General features: G+C 43.7%; 2 protein-coding genes across 2 annotated transcripts in view; both read left to right on the top strand.

The window, feature by feature from the left end:
• Positions 1–12,955, top strand: part of GPBP1L1 (GC-rich promoter binding protein 1 like 1) — a 30,182-nt gene extending 17,227 nt beyond the window's left edge. Inside the window, exons 4-10 of the mRNA XM_037500708.2 lie at positions 944–1,016; positions 2,630–2,823; positions 8,092–8,232; positions 8,700–8,858; positions 9,758–9,882; positions 10,710–10,812; positions 12,091–12,955. Coding sequence (XP_037356605.1) covers positions 944–1,016; positions 2,630–2,823; positions 8,092–8,232; positions 8,700–8,858; positions 9,758–9,882; positions 10,710–10,812; positions 12,091–12,243 — 948 coding nt within the window. The 3' untranslated portion in view covers positions 12,244–12,955. The remainder of the gene's footprint in view (positions 1–943; positions 1,017–2,629; positions 2,824–8,091; positions 8,233–8,699; positions 8,859–9,757; positions 9,883–10,709; positions 10,813–12,090) is intronic.
• Positions 12,956–13,180: 225 nt separating this feature from the next.
• CCDC17 (coiled-coil domain containing 17) lies at positions 13,181–18,745 on the top strand. Its single transcript, XM_037500727.2, is given in 14 exon segments — positions 13,181–15,286; positions 15,377–15,448; positions 15,560–15,764; positions 15,860–16,022; positions 16,187–16,270; positions 16,352–16,470; positions 16,731–16,847; positions 17,066–17,205; positions 17,307–17,404; positions 17,561–17,764; positions 17,922–18,132; positions 18,203–18,313; positions 18,616–18,708; positions 18,710–18,745. Coding segments are annotated over 14 exon segments (1,851 nt in total). The 5' UTR covers positions 13,181–15,088.
• The last annotated feature ends 1,357 nt before the right edge of the window (positions 18,746–20,102 follow it).

Raw genomic sequence — 20,102 nt, 5'->3', positions numbered from 1 at the left:
ATACTATTGTAACGTTTGGATCATAACTTTGTGCATGAGACACAGATCCCCACTACCTACAAAATAAAATTCAGTCTCCCTTAAAAATACCCCACAAGTCTGCTTCTTGCTTATTACTTTTGTAGACATCTCTTACCCTGAGAAAGGGCCACCTCCTTCCACTAGTACTAATCATGCCAAACCATTTGCAGGTCTCTGAATATTCCTTCTGATGCTTTCCTGTCTCGGTATTCACTGAACACTTGAGTTCTTGAAATCACCCTTTTTCCTGCTTTGGGATTCATCTTTAAGCATTCTTCTTAGTCATCACCTCTAGTGAAACCTTTCCTAATAGCACTTCTCTTTAAAGTAGAATTGACCATTCTTTGTGTACTCCTCCTTCTCTAGTGTAAATTTTTATCATAGCATCTCTTAACTTTATTGTACTCGTTTTCCTACAAATCTATTTTTATAGTATGACTATGACTCCTGTGTGGACAAGGGCTTTTCTTTTGTCTTAATTGCCTTTGGATTCTTCACAGTCTGCCTTTGCCCTAAAAGCAGTTGTAAAAATGTTAGGAATATTACGCATTTCATTGACTAGATTGTCTCCTTAATTCTGAAGTAAAGTGATCTACAATCTTGTTCATTCAGCTTTCTGTGCCCCATAGCTGGCATATATATCCTAGAGGAAGATGAGATACTTGTCCATTTTATCTGTTTTATTTTAAAAATAACAATAATAATCTTTTATATAAAGGAAAGACAACCCAAGATTAATGTAAGACATTGATTTTGCATTTCAACATCTTTTGTTTATTTGTTAATTCTGAACACAGCATTAAATAAGAGCTGCTGATACATAATTACTTTTGGTAGATTCCGTGGTGATGGCAACTTTGCAAAAAGTGCCAAAGTGATTAGCTTTCTGTATCAACCATTAATATCCCTTTTTTTTCCCTAGCCTTCTTTGAATCCAGAAGCTGGCAAACAGAATCAGCCATGCAGACCTATTGGGACCCCTTCTGGAGTGTGGGGTAGGTAGATTTTGCCATTTTTAAGGCACAACTTTAAATTTTTCTTAGCAGGGAGAAGAGCAAAAATTCTTCTAGCTCTTGTTTGTTTCTTTACCTCTTGTTTCTCTTCTCATCCATTTGCACATGGTAACTAACACCTATTAGCTCCTTTACTGTGGCCCCCCACTAAAATATCATTGAAATGTTTTGGTAGTGGTGTCAGAATACAGATTATTGAGAATTTATGGAGTGCTGAATTTGGAAGAATAAGCAAAGGGAGAATAGTATAAAGCACATGAGTAATTTTTAATTAACAGTGCTAATTTGTTTATTAACAGTGATGTTGACCTTTATGTGTTACGTTGTCCCTAAATACTTGATTGCATATATAACAATATATTCTAAGCATTCTTCCATATTACTAAATACTCTTTTAAAGTGTCCTTTGAAAGGCTATATAATATATATATAACAGTCCGGTTCCAGTTGTTGAGCTTTTTATTTGGGGATTTTGTTACCGGTTTTTTGTGGTGGTGTTTTTTTTTTGTTTGTTTGTTTGTTTGTTTGTTTTTGGCATTATAAATAATGCTTGTTTTATAGGGACAGGAGAAAACATATACACAAGTTTATATGTTGAGAATAACTGGTTTTATAAAAATTAATAGAGACTAATCATTGTATTTCAGACTGTACCTGATCTGTGGCTTTGGGATCTTTAGCAGTTATAATTTGGACTCCCCTAGCGCGTACATTATTAATAGACATGTTTAATAGTTAGGCATCTTAATGGGAAGGTTTTGGTATATGTAAAGACTTGATTTGAATCTTGGTTTGAATTAAGAGTGATTGTGGGGCCTCCCCGGTGGCGCAGCGGTTGAGCGATGGGTTGCGAAGCCTCTGCAGCGCCAGTTCAATCCCCGGCTGCTCCCAGGCCACCGGAGGAGGGTCCCACATGGCGCGCAGACCTCTCCTGCGGCTGCTCCCCTCAGCAGTGTACCTCGGTCCTTCTGCCTGCTCTGCTCCCTGCTCTGGTTCTGGTGAATTCTCTCACCCTCCCGCGCTTCTCTCTGCACCCAGTGCTTGTATAAATAAATAAATAAATAAATAAATAAATAGTCAAAATAAATAATTTAAAAAAAAAGAGTGATTGTGGTACCATTTTCCTTTTTTTTCTTTTTTTTCTTTTTTTTTCATTTTCCCTTTGTTAATGGTGTGTAATTTTGCTCTACTTTGCCTTATGAGATAGAAGGTCCCACGGCAGACTCCTTTCCCCAATTTCTTTATCCCTCTCCATTCCCATGCTGACGGGAGCTGCTGCCCTTAAATAAATTCTTGTCTGCCTGTGCTTTAGGAAGCACAGCATACAGTAGACATGTTATATTCCTGAAAGATGAGCATCTTGGGTTTTCTGCTTGAGAGGAGTTTAGAATTTCGCACTTTATATGCTGCCTTTTTCCCTATGGTTCCTGAGTAGTGTCACTTTTGAGAATATCTGTAAAGTGTACCCCAAGAAATGTTTGTCCCTCATTTCATCTTTAAGCTCTTTGTTAAAAATGAGGCTGTTGTATAAACTATACTTCATATTAGCCAATAGATTTGATGTTCTTTTGTCTTTCCACTATTATATTTCACAGAAAACCCACCTAGTGCCAAGCAACCATCCAAAATGTTAGTTATCAAGAAAGTTTCCAAAGAAGATCCTGCTGCTGCCTTCTCTGCTGCATTCACCTCACCAGGATCTCACCACGCAAATGGGAACAAACCATTAATCACAGTTCCAAGTGTTTATAAGAACCTGGTCCCTAAGCCTGCACCCCCTCCTTCCAAGGTATGATTTAGAACCAGTGTGAGAGCCTGTATTATAGCAGAGGTCTGGATGCAAATCAGGAAAAGCAAAATTAGTAAATTAATTTTTTCCTGTTGAATCATTCACCAGATATTCATGGTACCTGTTAAATGTGTAGTATGGTACTCTGTCTCCAATTTCTACTGCTGCCACTGGATTTTTAGTAAAGCTTTCATACTCATTAGCTTATCTCATAAACCTGCTTCTCCTGGTTTGTTTCCATGAATAGCCTCAGCATCCATCTGATCACTCAGCTAAATTTCTTGGCCTGCTTTATTTCCCTCCTCCTCTCATTCCCTTCTACCAAGCACTTATAAAGTTCCTATCAGTTATTCCTGCTGTGATGTCCTATGCCCTTGTCTTCTCACATTTACTGTTGTGGTTAATTCTATTTCCTCATCCCTCTATCACAGAACTTTAGAGAATGCTAACCCTAAAAAAATTGAATATATCACATCCTTTCTTTAATCCCTTCAGTACTTCCAAACCATCTATAGGAGTTGATAAACTTTTCTGAAAAGGGTTTAATACATATTTTAGGCTTTGCTAGTCGCACATGACATATGATCTTGTTTTTTACCAACTGAAATATACTGACAAAACTATTCACTTTAGGGCCTCCCCGGTGGCGCAGTGGTTGAGCGCTGGGCCAGCCTCTGCAGCACTGGTTTGATCCCCGGCCGCCAGGCGAGGGTCCCACATGGCGTGACAGACCTCTCCTGCCACGCCCGCTGCTCCCCTCAGCAGTGTGTTTCGTCATTCTGCCTGTTCTGTTCCCCGCTCTGGCTCTGGTGAATTTTCTCACCTTCCCACACTTCTAACTGTACCCAGTGCTTGTATAAATAAATAAATAAATCTTTAAAAAAAAAAAAAAAAAAAACCTTCACTTTAAGTGTATATCATAATGATTTGGTATTTATGTATATTATAGAATGAAGACAATAAGTCTGTCTTAACATCCATTACCATACATAGTTACAAAAATTTTTTTCTTGGGATGAGAACCTTTGAAATAACCTCTTTGCAGCTTTCAAATATGCAACACAATGTTATTAACTATAGTCATCATGCTGTACATTACATCCCAGACTTACTTTAAAACTGAAAATTTTACCTTTTGACTTCCCTAATTGATTTTTTTTTTATTTTATTTTTTTTTAATAGAGGCATGTTTTTCTTTATTTATTTGTTTGCTTGTTTGTTTGTTTTGTTTATACATGCACTGGGTACAGTCAGAAGCGCGGGAGGGTGAGAGAATTCACCAGAGCCAGAGCGGGGAGCAGAGCAGGCAGAAGGACCGAAGTACACTGCTGAGGGGAGCAGCGGGCGGCAGGAGAGGTCTGCGCGCCATGTGGGACGCCCCTCCGGTGGCCGGGGAGCAGCTGGGGATTGAACCGGCGCCGCAGAGGCCGCGGGCAGTTTTGCAACCCAGCGCTCTACCGCTGCGCCACCGGGGAGGCCCTTCCCTAATTGATTTTGCTCATACACCTTAATTCTAGAAACTCTCAAACTGTACTCTGTGTCCATGAGCTTCAGTGGGTTTTTGTTTCTCTTTTAGATTTGACATATAAGTGAAGTATTAAGGGATTTGTCTTTATCTGCCTGACTTACCTTACTTAGCATAATGTTCTCAAATTCATCTGTGTTGTAAATGGCCAAATTTCATTCATTATTTTTTTTAAAGATTTATTTTATTTATTTATGCATTCAAGAACTGGGGTACAGGCCAGAGGTGCCAGGGGGTGAGAGGATTCACCAGAGACAGACTGGGGAGCAGAATAGGATGATCTACTGAAATACACTGCTGAGGGGAGCAGCGGGCAAGGCAGAAGAGGTCTGCTGTGCCATGTGGGTAGCTCCCTGGCCGGCTAGGGATCGAACTCATGCTGCAGATGTGCGGACAGCTTCATAGGGCTGTGCTTATTAACCCCTAGTGCCACGAGGGAGGCCCAAATTTCATTCATTTTTATGGCTGAATAATAGTCCATTGTTTGTATATTTATTTTCTTTATCCATTCATTTGTCACTGGTCACTTAGGTTGCTTCCCTATCTTGGCTGTTGTAAAAAATGTTTACGCATGGGAGTCCATGTACCTTTTTGTTAGTGTTTCTGTTAGATAAATACCCAGAAGTATAATTCTTACATCATATGGAAGTTTTATTTTTAAGACTCCCCATACTGTTTTTCATAGTGGTGCACCGGTTTCCATTTCCACCAGCAGTGCACAAGGGCTCCCTTTTTTCTACATTCTGGACATGTTACTATCTTTTTGATAAAAACCAGTTTAATAGATATAACTCAGTGATTTGCTTTACTCTACTAATTAGTGATGTCGAACATCTTTTCATATATATGTTAGCCATCGTATGTCATTTGTGGAAGCCTGTCTTTCATAGTTTCTGCCCATTTTGTAATTTGATTTTTTTTTTTTTTAACTATTGAGTTGTATGAATTCTTGTATTTTGGATATTAATCCTAGTCAGATAATGTAATTTACAAATATTTTCTGCCATTCAGTAGGTTAACTTTTCATTTTGCTGATGATTTCCTTTGATTTGCACAAGCTTTTTAGTTTGATACAATCCTAGGGGTTTATTTTTGCTTTTGTTGCCCTTGATTTTGGAGTCAGAATAAAAAAATCATCACTAAGGGCCTCCCTGGTGGCGCAGGGGTTAAGACGCAATCTGTGAAGCTATCTGCAGCCACTGCAGCACAAGTTCGATCCCCACTGCTCCCCTAGGTATCCTAGTACATATAACATGTTCTATGGTAGGGCCTCCCCTGGTGGCACAGCGGTTGAGCGCTGGGTTGCTAGGATGCCCGCAGCCTCTGCAGTGTCAGTTCAATCCCCAGCCACCAGCGAGGGTCCCACAAAAAAAACAAAACAAAACAAAAAAACACATAACATGTTCTATGGTAAACCTTTTATACCAGTATATAAAAGAAACCTAAGTGTTTCTGTCACCTGAGGTGGCAATGTTAAAAAAAAGACAAGATATGGTTACCATTACAATCCTGGGAAAGCCACTGAGGAACTTTTTTTTTCCCAAAGGTTTATTTATGCATACAAAAACTAGGGTGTAAGCCAGAGGTGCGGGGAGGGGTGAGAGGATCCACCTGAGAAAGTGGGGAGCAGAACAGGATGATCTACTAAAATACACTATGGAGAGGAGCAGTGTGTGAGATAGAGGTCTGTTGCGCCATGTGGTTAGCTCCCTGGCCGACTGGGCATCGAACTCGTGCTGCAGTGGCTGGCGATAGCTTGATAGTGCTGTGTTTTTAACCCCTGCAGCACCAGGGAGGCCCCGGAACTATTATTTTTGATAGTATCCTGACATAAGCGCCCATCTTCAGATTGTCATCAGTGCCAGAGAAAAAAATTAAAGTATATTCCTGTTGGGTTTGTATCTTATATATTCTTTTTGGTTGTATTGTGAAAAAACAGTATCACATAAGTGCTGAGTAACTTTGGATAAATTGTGTAACTTCCCTAATCTCAGTGTCATTCTCTATCAATTGTTGACATAATAATTAGACCTGATTGGGTTAAGAATTAAAACATTATGACAGGGCCTCCCTAGTGGCACAGGGGTTAAAGACAGAGCTATGAAGCTATCACCAGCCACTGTAGCACGAGTTCCATCCTCAGCTGGCCAGGGAGTTGACCTACATGGCACAGCAGACCTCCCCTGTCTCCCTGATGCTCCCCTCAGCAGTGTATTTCAGTCAGTCTGCCTGTTCTGCTCCCCACTCTGTCTGTCTCTGGTGAATCTTCTCACTCCCTGCACTTCTGGCCTATACCCCAATTAGTTCTTCTACACATAAATAAATCTTTAGAAAAAAAAAAAACAAAACATTATGACAAACATCTACATGGTACATTCTTGTTCATGCCCTTTAATACCAAGTAAGAAAATTTTTCCACTTACCTTCTGATGTTTTGTTCTAGAAAAACAGATGCTTTTCCCTTGTTCCTGTTCTTCTGAGAAAGTGTTATCAACTCAGAAACAATGTGTTTTCCACTGGCACTGTGCTGCCTGCCATCATAGTTGGGGCCAGAGAAAGAAAGACAGAATGGGCCCAGGCTCCACAGAGTAAACAAACAAAGGGCCTCTGAGTTACCCAGACATTTACATTGCCCACCATGGCCTGAAACTAGCCTCTTGCCATTGAATTTCCTGGAACACAGCATTTTTCTGATGTACTTTATTTTTGTTTTAAAGATGGCAGGATTAAAAAAAAAAGATAGCAGGATTATATCAGAGGTTAATAAGTTAAGACATCTTGGGCCTGGGCCTCCCTGGTGGTGCAAGGGGTTAAGCACCGCACTGTGATGCAATCTGCAGCCTCTGCAGCATGAGTTTGATCCCCAGCCCACCAGAGAGAAACCCACATGGCGAGGCAGACCTCTCCTGCTCGCCTGCTGCTCCCCTCAGCAGTATATTTCAGTTAGTCTGCCTGTTCTGTTCCCCACTCTGTCTCTGGTGAATCCTCTCACCCTCCGCATCTCTGGCCTGTACCCCAGCTCTTGTATGAATAAATAAATAAATCTTAAAAAAAAAAAAAAGACATCTTGGGCCTCCCCGGTGGCGCAGTGGGTTGAGCGCCACGCTGTGAAGCTGTCTGCAGCCTCTGCAGTGTGGGTTCGATTCCTGGCCAGCCAGGGAGAAACCCACATGGCGTGGCTGACCTCTCCTGCCTTGCCCACCGCTCCCCTCAGCAGTGTCTTCAGTCCGTCTGCCTGTTCTGCTCCCCATTCTATCTGTTGTAAATTCTCTCACCCTCCCATGCCCCTGACCTATACCCCAGTTCTTGTACATATAAATAAATAAAATCTTTAAAAAAAATAAAAAGTTAAGACATCTTAAAAGAAAACATTGGGGTCAGATAAATTTAGAAAATGCTCTATATTCTATCTTCCTTTCATATACACAAGCACAATTTGGTGTTTGAGAAATAGCAGTTTAAGGAACCTCTTGAACTTTATTCACCCCATCATGTCCAAAGCTTATTGAACTAGAACTCTTTTTCTGAGAAATAGCTATTAACATTCTATAGCTCTTGTTTCTTACTGCCCTTTTCTTTCAAGTGCCTACCCTCAGAAAGAGGTTGCATACCACCTAGACATGTTGAGACAGGTTATCTCTAGGAACTCATGTTTCCATATGCCATTTCACTCTTTGCTTTACAATCTTACAAGCTGAGGTTGTCTGCATGCTTGTTCTGATTTGTTCTTTTTTCCTATGTAGCCAAGTGCGTGGAAAGCCAACAGAATGGAACACAAATCAGGATCCCTTTCCTGTAGCCGGGAGTCTGCTTTTACCAGTCCAATCTCTGTTACCAAACCAGTAGTGCTGGCTGGTGGTGCAATTCTAAACTCTCCCAAAGAGGTGAGTGAGGATAAAATTGGGTAGCTTTTCTAAAGCTGGCTTTCCCACTTATGTGCTAAGATACCCAGAGTGACATATACAGTTCTAAATCCGTTTCTGTTGTAGCCATGCTTTGTCTAAAGTAATTTCCTTACTGATATTTTCTGTCAGCATTCAAAGAAGAGCAGTACCAAGGTTGTATAGTTTCTCTTGCTTAGTGGTAGAGTGAGGTTGGCCTATATTACACTGGCGTTCTGTTGGTATCCGTAGAAAGATCAGCAAAGTGCTATATAAGCCCTCTAGTCTGAACTTTTTAAGAACTCTGTAAAGCTGAAGTCTGTTTAAAGGAAAAGGATAGTTTATGTTTCAGTAAGAGACAGATAAATAAGATCCCAAATTCTGGAAATAGTACATTTTAGAAATGACCTAGAGAATCCCAGTTCTTGCTCTCTGCTGTCAGGAACAACATATTTGTGGTATTTGCCCAGAGTCCCTCAAGCACCACTCCTCCAATTGAGATCAACTCCTCTCGTCTCACCAAGTTAACCCGCCGAACTACCGACAGGAAAAGCGAATTCCTGAAGACTCTGAAGGATGACAGGAATGGAGACTTCTCAGAGAACAGAGACTGTGACAAGCTGGAGGATGTAAGAACATAGGTGTTTTCTTATCATATATGTCTGTTTTTTTTCTTATGGAAGAAAGGTGTGGCAAGTTTTAAATGTATGAAGAGATTTGTCTGTAGTAGTAACAGCCTGTGATAAAGTGAGTTTATTCCTTTGTTCAGCAGTTTTCAGATTAGAGCTCAATTTGATGGTAGTTGCATTGGGACTCAGAGTTCTTAAATAGGGCAGCACTGCCATTAAGTCTTGAATTGGTCAGTGTTGTAAGAAGTTGGTAAATTACAGAAGTTTTTGTCAGGATTATATTAAGCGTCAATAAAAGAAAATTTGGCAGATTGGAACAGTCTTTTGGTTTTGGCAATTCTGTTTGTTTTGTTGTTGTTTTTGTTTTCTGTAACAGTAAGATCCAAAAAGGATAATGACAGCTCATTAGTATTATCAGAGAACTTACTAACCTTTGATTACGTTGGGTCAGGATAGGCTTCCTTCTAGTTAGAGAAAAAATAGCAGCTAGAAACCTGAGAAGGGATTTCTATCCCCTTTTTAAATGCTTTTAAAAGTCAAGTCCTGTAGTTTCCACTCATACTTTATTGGCCAGCTGTCAAGTGCTCCCAAATGCAGGGGAGTCTAGGACTTTCAAGGGCCAAGTGTTGATTCCTTAGTCCAAAGCAGTAAGAAAAAGAGAATTGATACTGCATAGGCATCTAGTAGCGGTTAATATAGTTGACATAACCTGAAGTTAATATGCTGGCCTGTTGGTATTCTTTGGATATCTTAGCAAGGTGAGCAAGTCCTCATTTTAAAATGGGCAATACCTGTAGGCTTCTAGAAAGCATTTTCTTGGGTTCTGACTTCTTAATTTTAAAGTCTACTTATCTTGCCACAAAGGATCATTAAACCAAATGTGTACTCCCTTGTTGCAGTTGGAGGACAACAGCACACCTGAACCAAAGGAAAATGGAGAGGAAGGCTGTCATCAGAATGGTCTTGCTCTCCCTGTAGAAGAGGAAGGAGAGGTCCTCTCACAATCTTTAGAAGCAGAACACAGGTGAGGATTGACTCATGGGACAGCTTGTTATATGTATGACTTACCAGGAGCTTGAGCGTACTTAAAACATCTCAGAAAAACAAAGGAAAGAAAGACAGTATTTCAGATCAAGTCCAGCCTGCAAGCACCATGCTATCTTGTTTCTACTGTTTTTTCTCTATACTCTCAACTGTGACGATCCCCCCATTAAAGTACAAACACCTAAATAGGGTCCTTCCTGGTGGCGCAAGTGGCTAAATCTCAGTACTATGAAGCAATCTGCAGCCACTGCAGCATAAGTTTGATCCCCAGCCAGAGAGCTAGCAACATTGCGCAGCAGACCTCTCCTATCTCGCCCATTACTCCCCTCAGCAGTGTATTTCAGTAGATCCGCCTGTTCTGCTCTGTTCCCCACTCTGTCTCTGGTGAATTCTCTCACTTCTCTGTACCTTTGGCCTACACCCAGCTCTTGTATGCATAAATGAATCTTTAAAAAAAAAAAAAAAACAACACCTAAATAGTCACAATTAAAGCTTATCCCTATGAACCAGAGACACTTTTTGGGGGGTGGGGGGCGGGAGGGGAGGGATTGGGGTCAGAATGGGGGGGTTGCTGTTGTATGGGGGAATATAAAAATAAAATTTATTATGTTAAAAAAATAAATAAAACCAATCTTAAAAAAAAAAATAAAGCTTATCCCACTGGGAAGAAAAGAAATACCAAGTTTTTTCTCTAAACATTCAAATGGGTACCTTTGCCTCTGGGCAGGAAAGTTTTCTGTAGAAAGTTGTGGGATGCTCACTTAGGCTAAAAGCTATCGTTTTATTTACCTGTCTTATCTCTGCCAGGCTACTGAGAGCAATGGGATGGCAGGAATATCCTGAAAATGATGAGAATTGCCTGCCCCTCACAGAAGATGAGCTCAAAGAGTTTTACATGAAGACAGAACAGGTAAGTTATAAACCTATCTTGGAAACCAGTAATGAATAGAAGAGGAGTTAGGACAATCCTTGCCCTTAGGGAACCCCAATTTTGTGTGAGAGAAGAACCTTGAAAAATCAAAATATAAAGTTGGCATGATAGAAATGTAGAGGAGCAGCAGCTCATTATACCTGGACAATCTAGTATACAGTAGATCTCCAGTAGTGGATACAAAAGCCAGGTCTGTTGTTAGCAGATTTCTGAGAGTAGTATATTTGTTCATCTTGGAAGCTGCAAGCTCTTAGCAGAACCACAGGCTGGTTCCAGAGTTAAGGGCCTCATCTGTCTCTCTCTAGAGAAATAGGCTCACCCTCCTCTTCTAGCCCTGTGGTTTCCCTCTGGTACTCTGGCCAGAGCCAGAAAGCCAAATGGTCTATTTGAATTTATTCAGTAAATGCTTGGATTCTTTCTCTTACTAAAATACTGTCAGATCCTAGGATTTATAGCAATGAATAAGACAACTGGGTCTCTATACACTTAGGGGCTGGTGGTGTTTATTTATTTATTGTATCACAAGAATCCTTAATGTTTAAAGTTTACTTGTGGGGCGCTAGGGTATATATGTGTTTAGTAAAGTGTGCCAGGTGACTATATTAAGATCATTTTAGTTCACATCGCCACACTCCACGTGGATGTTTGCTGCCCAACAAGGTCATAAAGTGATGGGCCTTGACTTTTCTATTGGATTGGTCAGCTTTGCTGGCAAGTTCTTCCCCAACTCTCCAGGCACAGACTACCCCAATACACATCTTCCATCCTATATAATAGTAAGATGGAAGATTTCTCAGTGCATTTCATTAGTTCAGTATGTCTCTGGTTCAAAAATTTAAGAAAGGTAAACTATAGAAGAAAACACAATGAAAGCCTAAATTATAATTGTGTTAAGTCCAATGAAAAAGAGAAACAGGTTGACATAAAGACTTTGCAACTCAGACCTCTGTTCCTTCTATCATGGTCAACAGAACAGAACTCTTCCCTCTATTTCTATACATGGTCTATCATGAGAAATTGTGTAGAAATAGGAGGTTTCAAACCCTACCCCAGACATACTGAATCAAAATCTGCATTTTTAAAAGATAATTAGATGATTCATTGGCCCATTAACATTTAAAAAATACTGCTATAAGAATTCTTCAATCTCCTGGAGGGATTCCCTCTGCCTTTTGCCTAGGTTGGGATTGAGGCCTGGTCCCATGGATCAGCAAAGTTGATTGTTTTCATTTTTTCCTCTTTCCATGCTAACCACAGCTGAGAAGAAATGGCTTTGGGAAGAATGGCTTCTTGCAGAGTCGCAGTTCCAGCCTCTTCTCCCCTTGGAGAAGCACTTGTAAAGCAGAGTTTGAAGACTCAGAAACGGAAACCAGTAGCAGCGAAACATCAGATGACGATGCCTGGAAGTAGGCATATAGACACTCACAGTTAAAATATGATACAGGAAACTCAGCTTGTGTGTTTAGGGATACAAAAGAAATCATTCTTTTTCTTAGGTTGTCAAATACTTCACGCACAAGGGAAATAATCGTATCCCAAAGAGAGCTATCAGCTTGTTTAGCTTTTGGTGTTGTTCTTCCCTGTTATCTACTTAATAGAGAGACGTTTGTGTGGTGAGAAAGATTTTTAACACACACATACACGCAGTATCTATGGGGCGATGCACAAGTGGGAGCTGGCAGTGCAGAGGAGACACTGGTCTACAGCAACAGCTTCTACTACCAGCCCTTGGGGCACTCACCCCTGTGCTCAAGCAATCATTGTCAATGACAAAGTGACTATTGAAGTTTTAATTGTATTAAATTAATGCTAATAATTTGGATATTTTATTTTATTTTTGGCTGCTCGGGTAACGTTAGCCCTTAACTAAGCATATGTGGTTTTCTTTTTTTTTTCCTTTTTGGGTACAGCTGTATAATATTTGGATATAGGAAATGTTGTGTTATTCTTGCAGCCTTGATATTCAGGGTGGATTGTAAAATATAAATTTTTGTGAGATTTCAAAGATTAAGATTATTTTGATAACATTATTTACAGATTTAAAAGATGTGGTTATCATAAGTCTGTTGAGGGGGAATAACTACTGCATAAAATAACTAACTTGGAATAAATATTTTGCATCGTTTGGATTGTCTTGTGTAAGAAGTATATTTTCTTTAAAATGAGATGAGTAGATTCTTTTTTCAGAATAAAAGACTGAGGGGAATTTAAATTCAGAAACACCTGTTTCTTTTAGCAGATACTTTTTTTTTTTTAAGATTTATTTGTTTATTTATACAAGCACTGGGTACAGTCAGAAGCGCAGGAGGGTGAGAGAATTCACCAGAGCCAGAGCGGGGAGCAGAGCAGGCAGAAGGACCGAAGTACACTGCTGAGGGGAGCAGCGGGCAGCAGGAGAGGTCTGCGCACCACGTGGGACCTGCCTCTGGTGGCTGGGGAGCAGCCGGGGATCGAACCGGCGCTGCAGAGGCTGTGGGCAGCTTCGCAGCCCAGCGCTCAACTGCTGCGCCACCAGGGGAAGCCCTAGCAGATACTTTTTTGGATGCAAAAATAAAAAAGTGCAATAAATTACCAGTAATAAAATCAGAAACCCATGTTTTCTTCCTGAAACTTTTTCACTACCTGTATACTTACCAGTGTACATATTGTAAGGAAAGTCCGCTCCCGGGTCAGACGGCCTTAATTTTCCTGATAAATCCAAAACATGGGGGGGAAGGGGCTTAAGTTGACACTGTTTGGGTAACCAGTGGAGGAGGCAGGTTTTATCATTCAGCAAACACTTTGTATGTTCTTGTGTGTCTGGGCATTGTGCGAGGCTCTGGGGATGTCAGGAGAGCTCAGCCGAGTAGGGAAGAGAATTCATATTTTCAAGATGGAACTTTAGACCAAGCTAAACAACAGCAAATACTGCCACTGGTACTCTGACCATCTATACAGTACATGGTCCTAGTGAATTTAGAGGTCTACAATAGAGTAGAAACAGGTCTCATACTAGATGTTAGAAAGATAACTGACTTGTAGTATGGGCTTTAGGCAGTGTAGAGGCAGAGAAGCCAGCATTATTTTTGCTAGATTCTAAAGAACAGGAGGACAAAGACCCTATCAGCCACACTGTACCATCCGTTGCTCCTGCTATTGTGTTGCTAAAATATGAAAAAAAGTTTTAGAATCAATGAAACTACTATAAAATGAACTAAGTTTCAAAAGTATTAAACTAGAAAGGGAAGTAAGGAGATTGAGAGCTATTGCACATATTTGACCTTGGACTTTGCTACTTAATAGCTTTCTTAAAACAAATTCCTAGAAATATACCCCTTTTCACTTGGTATTAAGCTGGACTGAGATCACATACTTTAAAACACTTTGTAACTTGTTGCTGGTCATATGTTGGCCTGACATAACTGTTGGGGGCGTGGGAGCTACCATTAATCCCAGTCTTGCTTAGAAAGGGGTGTTTGTTTAGTAATAAGGACTGGCTCCGAACTCCTGCCTCTGCATAAATTGGTGAGCAGGACATCTGGTGAACACGAAATACCCTTCTGGCCAGCCTCAGGTGAAGGAGCACCTTTCTGTATTTTTTCCTAGTCTGATAGATTGTTTTCCAAGAATTTGGATTTCTTGGGCTGTGCTAATTAACCTCCCTCTTCAGCTGAAGGAGAAGAAACATGAATGGATATTAGGGAGACACCATCAGCCTTGGTGACTTGGTAATATAAAGGCTGTTGTTGCTTCCAGACATGCCCAATGCAGAGAAGACCTTTTCAATCTGGGGGAAAGAAAGTTTCAACACAATGTACAAAGCACCTCTTCGCCCAGGTGTTCTCTGAAGTGACACTACCTAGGTTACATCCACTGGGAAAACAAGATGATACTTCCCTGATAAAGGCTGTTATTAAATGACCAATGATGGAGTATGTGATGTGGGCCCAGCTAGTCTAGGAGGTGATGTTGATTCACCTTCATTCATTAAGACTGATAGAGAGACTGACCCATGCTCATGCAAGGAAGGGGAACAGACATTTTTTTTGACATTTTTTCAAGTCAGGGTCCCCTCCTAAAAGTGACCAAGCCTTCCCCGCCCATTCTCCAGACTTGCCCAGACATGTAGTTGCTGCCCAGGGAGCTGACGCTCCTCCCCAAACAAACTTGATCTTGTACAATAGATTCAGTAAATCTGGCCTTTCCTCTCTGCGTCGGATTTCTGTCTTCTCTCCCTTTCCCGTGCCTTCTATGCTGTCTTCTGCAGGTCTCCACTATGTCAGGGAAGGATTCCCATGCCGTGGCCTCCCACTCTGAGAAGCCAGGACTCTTGCCCTGTGGATCCTGTGACATGGTTTTCCGCTCCTGGGCCCTGTTGGCCACCCACACTCAGCGTTTCTGCATTGGCCGTCTGACCCGGGAGCGGACAAATGGAGCGCGGCCTTCAGTAGCCACTGAACCACGAGATCCCACGGTAAGGGCAGCCTCTGTGGCCACAGTCCTGACCGCGGGGGTCTTAAAGCGATCCTGACCCTCAGGATTCTAAACCCCATACTCTCCCCAGGTTGTACCACAAGAACACCGGGGTCTGTCAGACCAGATCAGCAAATCGACTCTCAAGAAGCTGACCGAAGAGGTACACGCGGCTTTCCCCAGGGGCTTGAAACTTGAGTATCCTCCCCAAACTCAGAGCTCACTCCTGGGTCAAATTACCCCAATGCAGATCACGGGTTTCTCTTACTTCCAGGTGCAGCAGCTGCGGCTGTACCTTCAAGACCGGCAACCCTGGCTCACAGAGGGGCCCCGGAGGCGGTCGGAGGCGCCGGGTCAGGCCTCCGCCCCCGAGGATGCGCGGAGCCCCGGCGCGCGGCTGCGTGCGCTGCGCCGGACACATGCGAGGCGCGTGGCGGAGACGGAAGCGCAGAGCCAGGCCCTGGAGCGACGCAGCGAGGGTGAGGGGCAAGGGGGAGACTGGGAGGGCATTCCACCCCTGTCCCTGCCTTGCGATTGCTCGGACCACTTCAGACTCGGTTCCTTATCCCCTCAGAACTGAACCAGCGCCTCCAAGCTTTGATTCAGACCCAGGGCGGAAAATCACAACTGGTCGTCATGGAGCGGGAGCTGCAAGAACTCCGGGCAGAGGCCGGGCGAACGTGGGGCGCTCTGGAGGCGTTAGGAGCGCACATTCAGCAGCTGCAGCCCGAACCTGGGTGAGGTGCCAGAGCGTGGCCCTGAGTTGGCGGGTGCGGGTGCGGGAGGCGCCCCTCGGAGGCAGCTGGAAAGTGCTGGGCGTGACCCCGCAAGGGCTGGGGCTACTGTAGGTCTGGGGTCAGCCTGCTAGATTCCCTCCTTGAGCTGCTCGCCCGGCACCCAGGAACCGGCCGGACGCCTTGCGAGAGGCAGAACTCTGTTGTCCGATACTACAGGCCAGCCCCGGGACTCTGACTGCAGAAATCGGGTGAGGTTCGGGGCCTGAGTACGGGCACGGGACGAAGCGCCGATCAGTCCTGGAAAGGCCTCCTTATTCCCTACTTCCTAGGACCCTCCGTGAAGCCTACATTCGAGGTGGGGGCCGGGACCCCAGCGTTCTGGGCCAGATGTGGCAGTTGCAAGTGGAGGCATCAGCTCTGGAACTGCAGCGGTCGCGGAACCGCAGGGGTGAACAGGAGGGGCCAACCAGAAAGGCCTCTCGGAAGCGGTGGTCTTAGTCCTGGGAGGAGAAAAGGGCGGTGAGGGAGGGCGTCTTTGGCGTGGAAACCACCTTAAGTGAAGCCCTCGAGTGGTCTGTGTGGCAGTAGCTAGGTGTTAGCTGACAAGTCCAGCCTTACCGAAAGAGGCCTAAGACTGGAGAACTGCTCAGAGCCGGACCGACTGCTTACCAGAAATCAGAGGTGACAGGTGAAACTTCTTCATAGCAGGAAGACTGGCAGGTGGCACATCAGGGGAGCTTCTAATAGTGGAGGCGGAAAACCGGCGCCTGGAGGCGGAAATCCTGGCCTTGAAGATGCAGAGGGGCACAGGCCGACCTCCTTGGGGTCAGTGAACACTCCAATCCCGACCAGCCTAGTTCCCCTCAGCAGGTGGGGATCAGAGGAAAGGGTTAGAAGGACATGCATGGGGAATGAAACGTTTTTGTATCTCTGTAGGTCCATGTCCATGAGCTTCCCCCTGTGTCCTGTGTCTCAGTTTAGCCCCTAAGGGACTAAACTGCTGTGCCCTGCTCAAGGGAGCCCTATTCTTCCTGTGCACCTAGGGCCTGAGGAGACTCGATTTGTGGCGGATCCTGGACCACGGTTGAGGAGGGGAGATCCCCCACTCCCACCACGTGTGGCTCCTCCACTTCCACCATTTCCACCACCCATAGGCGTCTTCTTGGGTGGCACAGAAAAAGCTGTGAGGACCCAAAGATTGGGGCAGGGGCAGCTCTGTTCTGTACATTTGGGGGTGCATAGGCAAGTAGGTGGCTTCTGGGTGAGTCAACTCTTCGCCAACAGCCACAGCTTCCCAGAACCAGGACCACAAACCTGAGTCTGGATTCACACTTCCTCCTGCCCATATCGGACGTTCTGGGCCCTGCACCCTATGATCCTGGGTGAGATCTGCTTCTTCCTTTGTCATAGCGATTTGGTTAGCTACTGGTTAAAGAGACCCATCAGGCCTCTCTAAGGTTGGGGAACACTCTGGGGGCTGTGAGGATGAGGGGAGGAGGTAAGTGTATGTGTAATTGCACTGAGACTTGTCTCCCCAGGGCTGGGCTGGTCATTTTCTATGACTTCCTGCGAGGCCTTGAAGCTTCTTGGATTTGGGTGCAACTGATTACTGGCTTGGCTCGGGACGGCCAGGATACAGGAGGAACCACAGCATTGCCCCCAGCCCTTTGCTTACCCCCACCTCCAGCTCCTGGGCCAGTGGGCAACTGTGCCATCCTTGCCAGCAAGCAGCCTGTACCTAGGTCAGTACGTGGGAATTAGTGACTGGCAACCTACCTTTATTGAGGCTTGCCTCTCCTTTGGCTGTTTTCTCATTGTATACAGAGCCACAGGGGCTCTGAGGGCCAGTTTCTTGGTAATACAGCCAGTTCTGATATCTGGTAACTCTTTCTGGTCTAGACTGCCACCCTCACCGTCAGTGTCCTTGATCTGTGAGCTGCAGGCCTGGCAGGGGCTGGCATGGTCTAGAGCACCAGAGCTAAAGGCCTGGACCTCACTACTGATATTTGACCGGGAACAGAGAGTGCTAAGTGGCCGTTGGCGTCTCCCACTTCGGGCGCTTCCTCTGGATGCCAGTCTTAGCCTTGGGCAGCTGAATGCGATTCCCCAGGTGAGTGGAGGATGGGGACTAGATCTACTCCTCTAAGGTACAGAGGCAGAACCATTTCATCTCTCCCCAGGTAGGTCAGACTGAGCTCTTTCTGCGATTGGTGAATGCCAGAGATGCTAGTGTCCAAACACTGGCTGAGATCAATCCATCAAGTGCCCATGAATATCAATACCCACCTATGGTGAGGAACCAACTAGAGCTATAGACACCAGGGTTGTGGTCAGTATGGTTAATGAATGGCCTGCCTTTGTTGGGAATGCTGTGCCAAATCACTACCAAATGCTTTCTGTGGATTAATTCATGTGACAAATCTTACGTTACATTCTATGTAACATAAGGAATCAATGGGGAGGTTCACTTGGTTCACAGTAAAAAACGTGGAGATTGAAGATTGAAATGATCTGGAGACTATGTGACCCCAGAACTGTGCTGTTAACTGCTACATAAACCTCTTATTAAATACCTGCCTTCTCCATTCCACAGGTATCCACCTCATCTTCACTGGAAGCCAGCTCCTTTGCCCCAATAGCTGGCTTTGTGGATCCCCCTCCTCCTACAGAAGAACCCTTAACTGGCAATCAAGGATAGGGGACTTGGGTCCTGGCAGTTTTGACACCCCAACACCACCCTTCTCACTGGCTTTCTGCAGTAAATGTGGGTATGAGTAGCTTAATCTGATCAGGACTAGCAACTAGATTAAGTGTTCCCAGAGCTCTTTTACTACTCCATGTTCTGATTTAGGGTCTAGAAACAACAGATGCGAGCACAAAATGTAATCTCCACCCAGTTTTACAAGTATTGAGCCTTTCTATACCTGTTTTCCTTATGTAGAACAGATGGACGAGAGGATTAAAGGTGTCACATTATTTCCAGTATTGCCTGGCATGCAGGGATGGTGATATGGGGACACTTTCATTCCAGCAAAAGTAACTCATTCCCACCTCTTCTTTGCTAAGCCAGTCTTATTGCCACATTATTACATTTGAACCCAAGCTTCCTCAGGACATCCTGCAGGAATTCTTCTAGGTTTCTTAAGGTTCCCGTGAACAGAAAGCTCCTAAAGCCATTTATACCTGAGATTTCAGGGCAGGATCCCAGCTCAGTCATGTTCTTCCCTGGTTGGGCTTGAGAGGAAAGACTAGCTGAAATTTGATTACCAGCCCTGACTCCAGACCTTTGTCAACCAAATGTGGCATTAAGGCCTGGGAGTCACAACTATTGGCCTAAACCAACAAAATAAGTCTCAAGTCTTGGAACTGGCAGTACAAGCGTATCTTCAGGAAAAAATTCAAAATCAAAGGTTCTATAGCTATGTTACTATAACCATCCCAGAAAAAAACTTTTAGAGAACAAAATATCCTCTTAAAAATGGGGTTGACATGGGTCAGCAAAGCTTCCTGACTCTGAATTAGATTTTCACACACCAGGTTCTGTTTATCCAATGCAGCCCTTTTAAACTAAGGATCATTGGTGAAGATTCAAAGGGATAGCTCAACTACCATTTCTCTGAGCCGTAGTACCTTTAGACTGGACCTTTTCTACCCTGCTTAAACACCCTGTAACAATCCTATAAACATAAGTCCAGACCATTTTTTAGCATCTTTATTTGACAAGTCAAAACTGCAAACAGTAACAATTCAAACAATTCAACCTTTCTATACAGAAAACAAATATATCAACCAGCCAGCCACCCACCCCCAGATCCCTCCAATCATATCCAGTGCCCAGCCGAGTCTCTTAGCCACTTTTAAACCAAAGCTCAAGTCTCTACAATGATCACTTCTTCCTAAAGTGTTCTTCAGTTCTCTAACTAGGACAAGACTATGGCCCCAGGTGATAGCAAAACAAGTACCACCCAAGTTGTGGCTTAGAGGCAATATATTATGAGTCCAAAGGGTATCAGCACCAAAGAGATCTTCACACCAAGTCTTGTTTCTGTAGTCTCCAGCCAAAGACAGCACACCACTGAA

Source organism: Talpa occidentalis, unplaced genomic scaffold, assembly GCF_014898055.3.
Source record: "Talpa occidentalis isolate TD23 unplaced genomic scaffold, MPIMG_talOcc4v2.1 talOcc4.9, whole genome shotgun sequence".
NCBI classification, from domain to species: Eukaryota; Metazoa; Chordata; class Mammalia; order Eulipotyphla; family Talpidae; genus Talpa; species Talpa occidentalis.
Note: the sequence above shows the minus strand (reverse complement) of the source record. Positions and strands in the feature narration are given on the sequence as shown.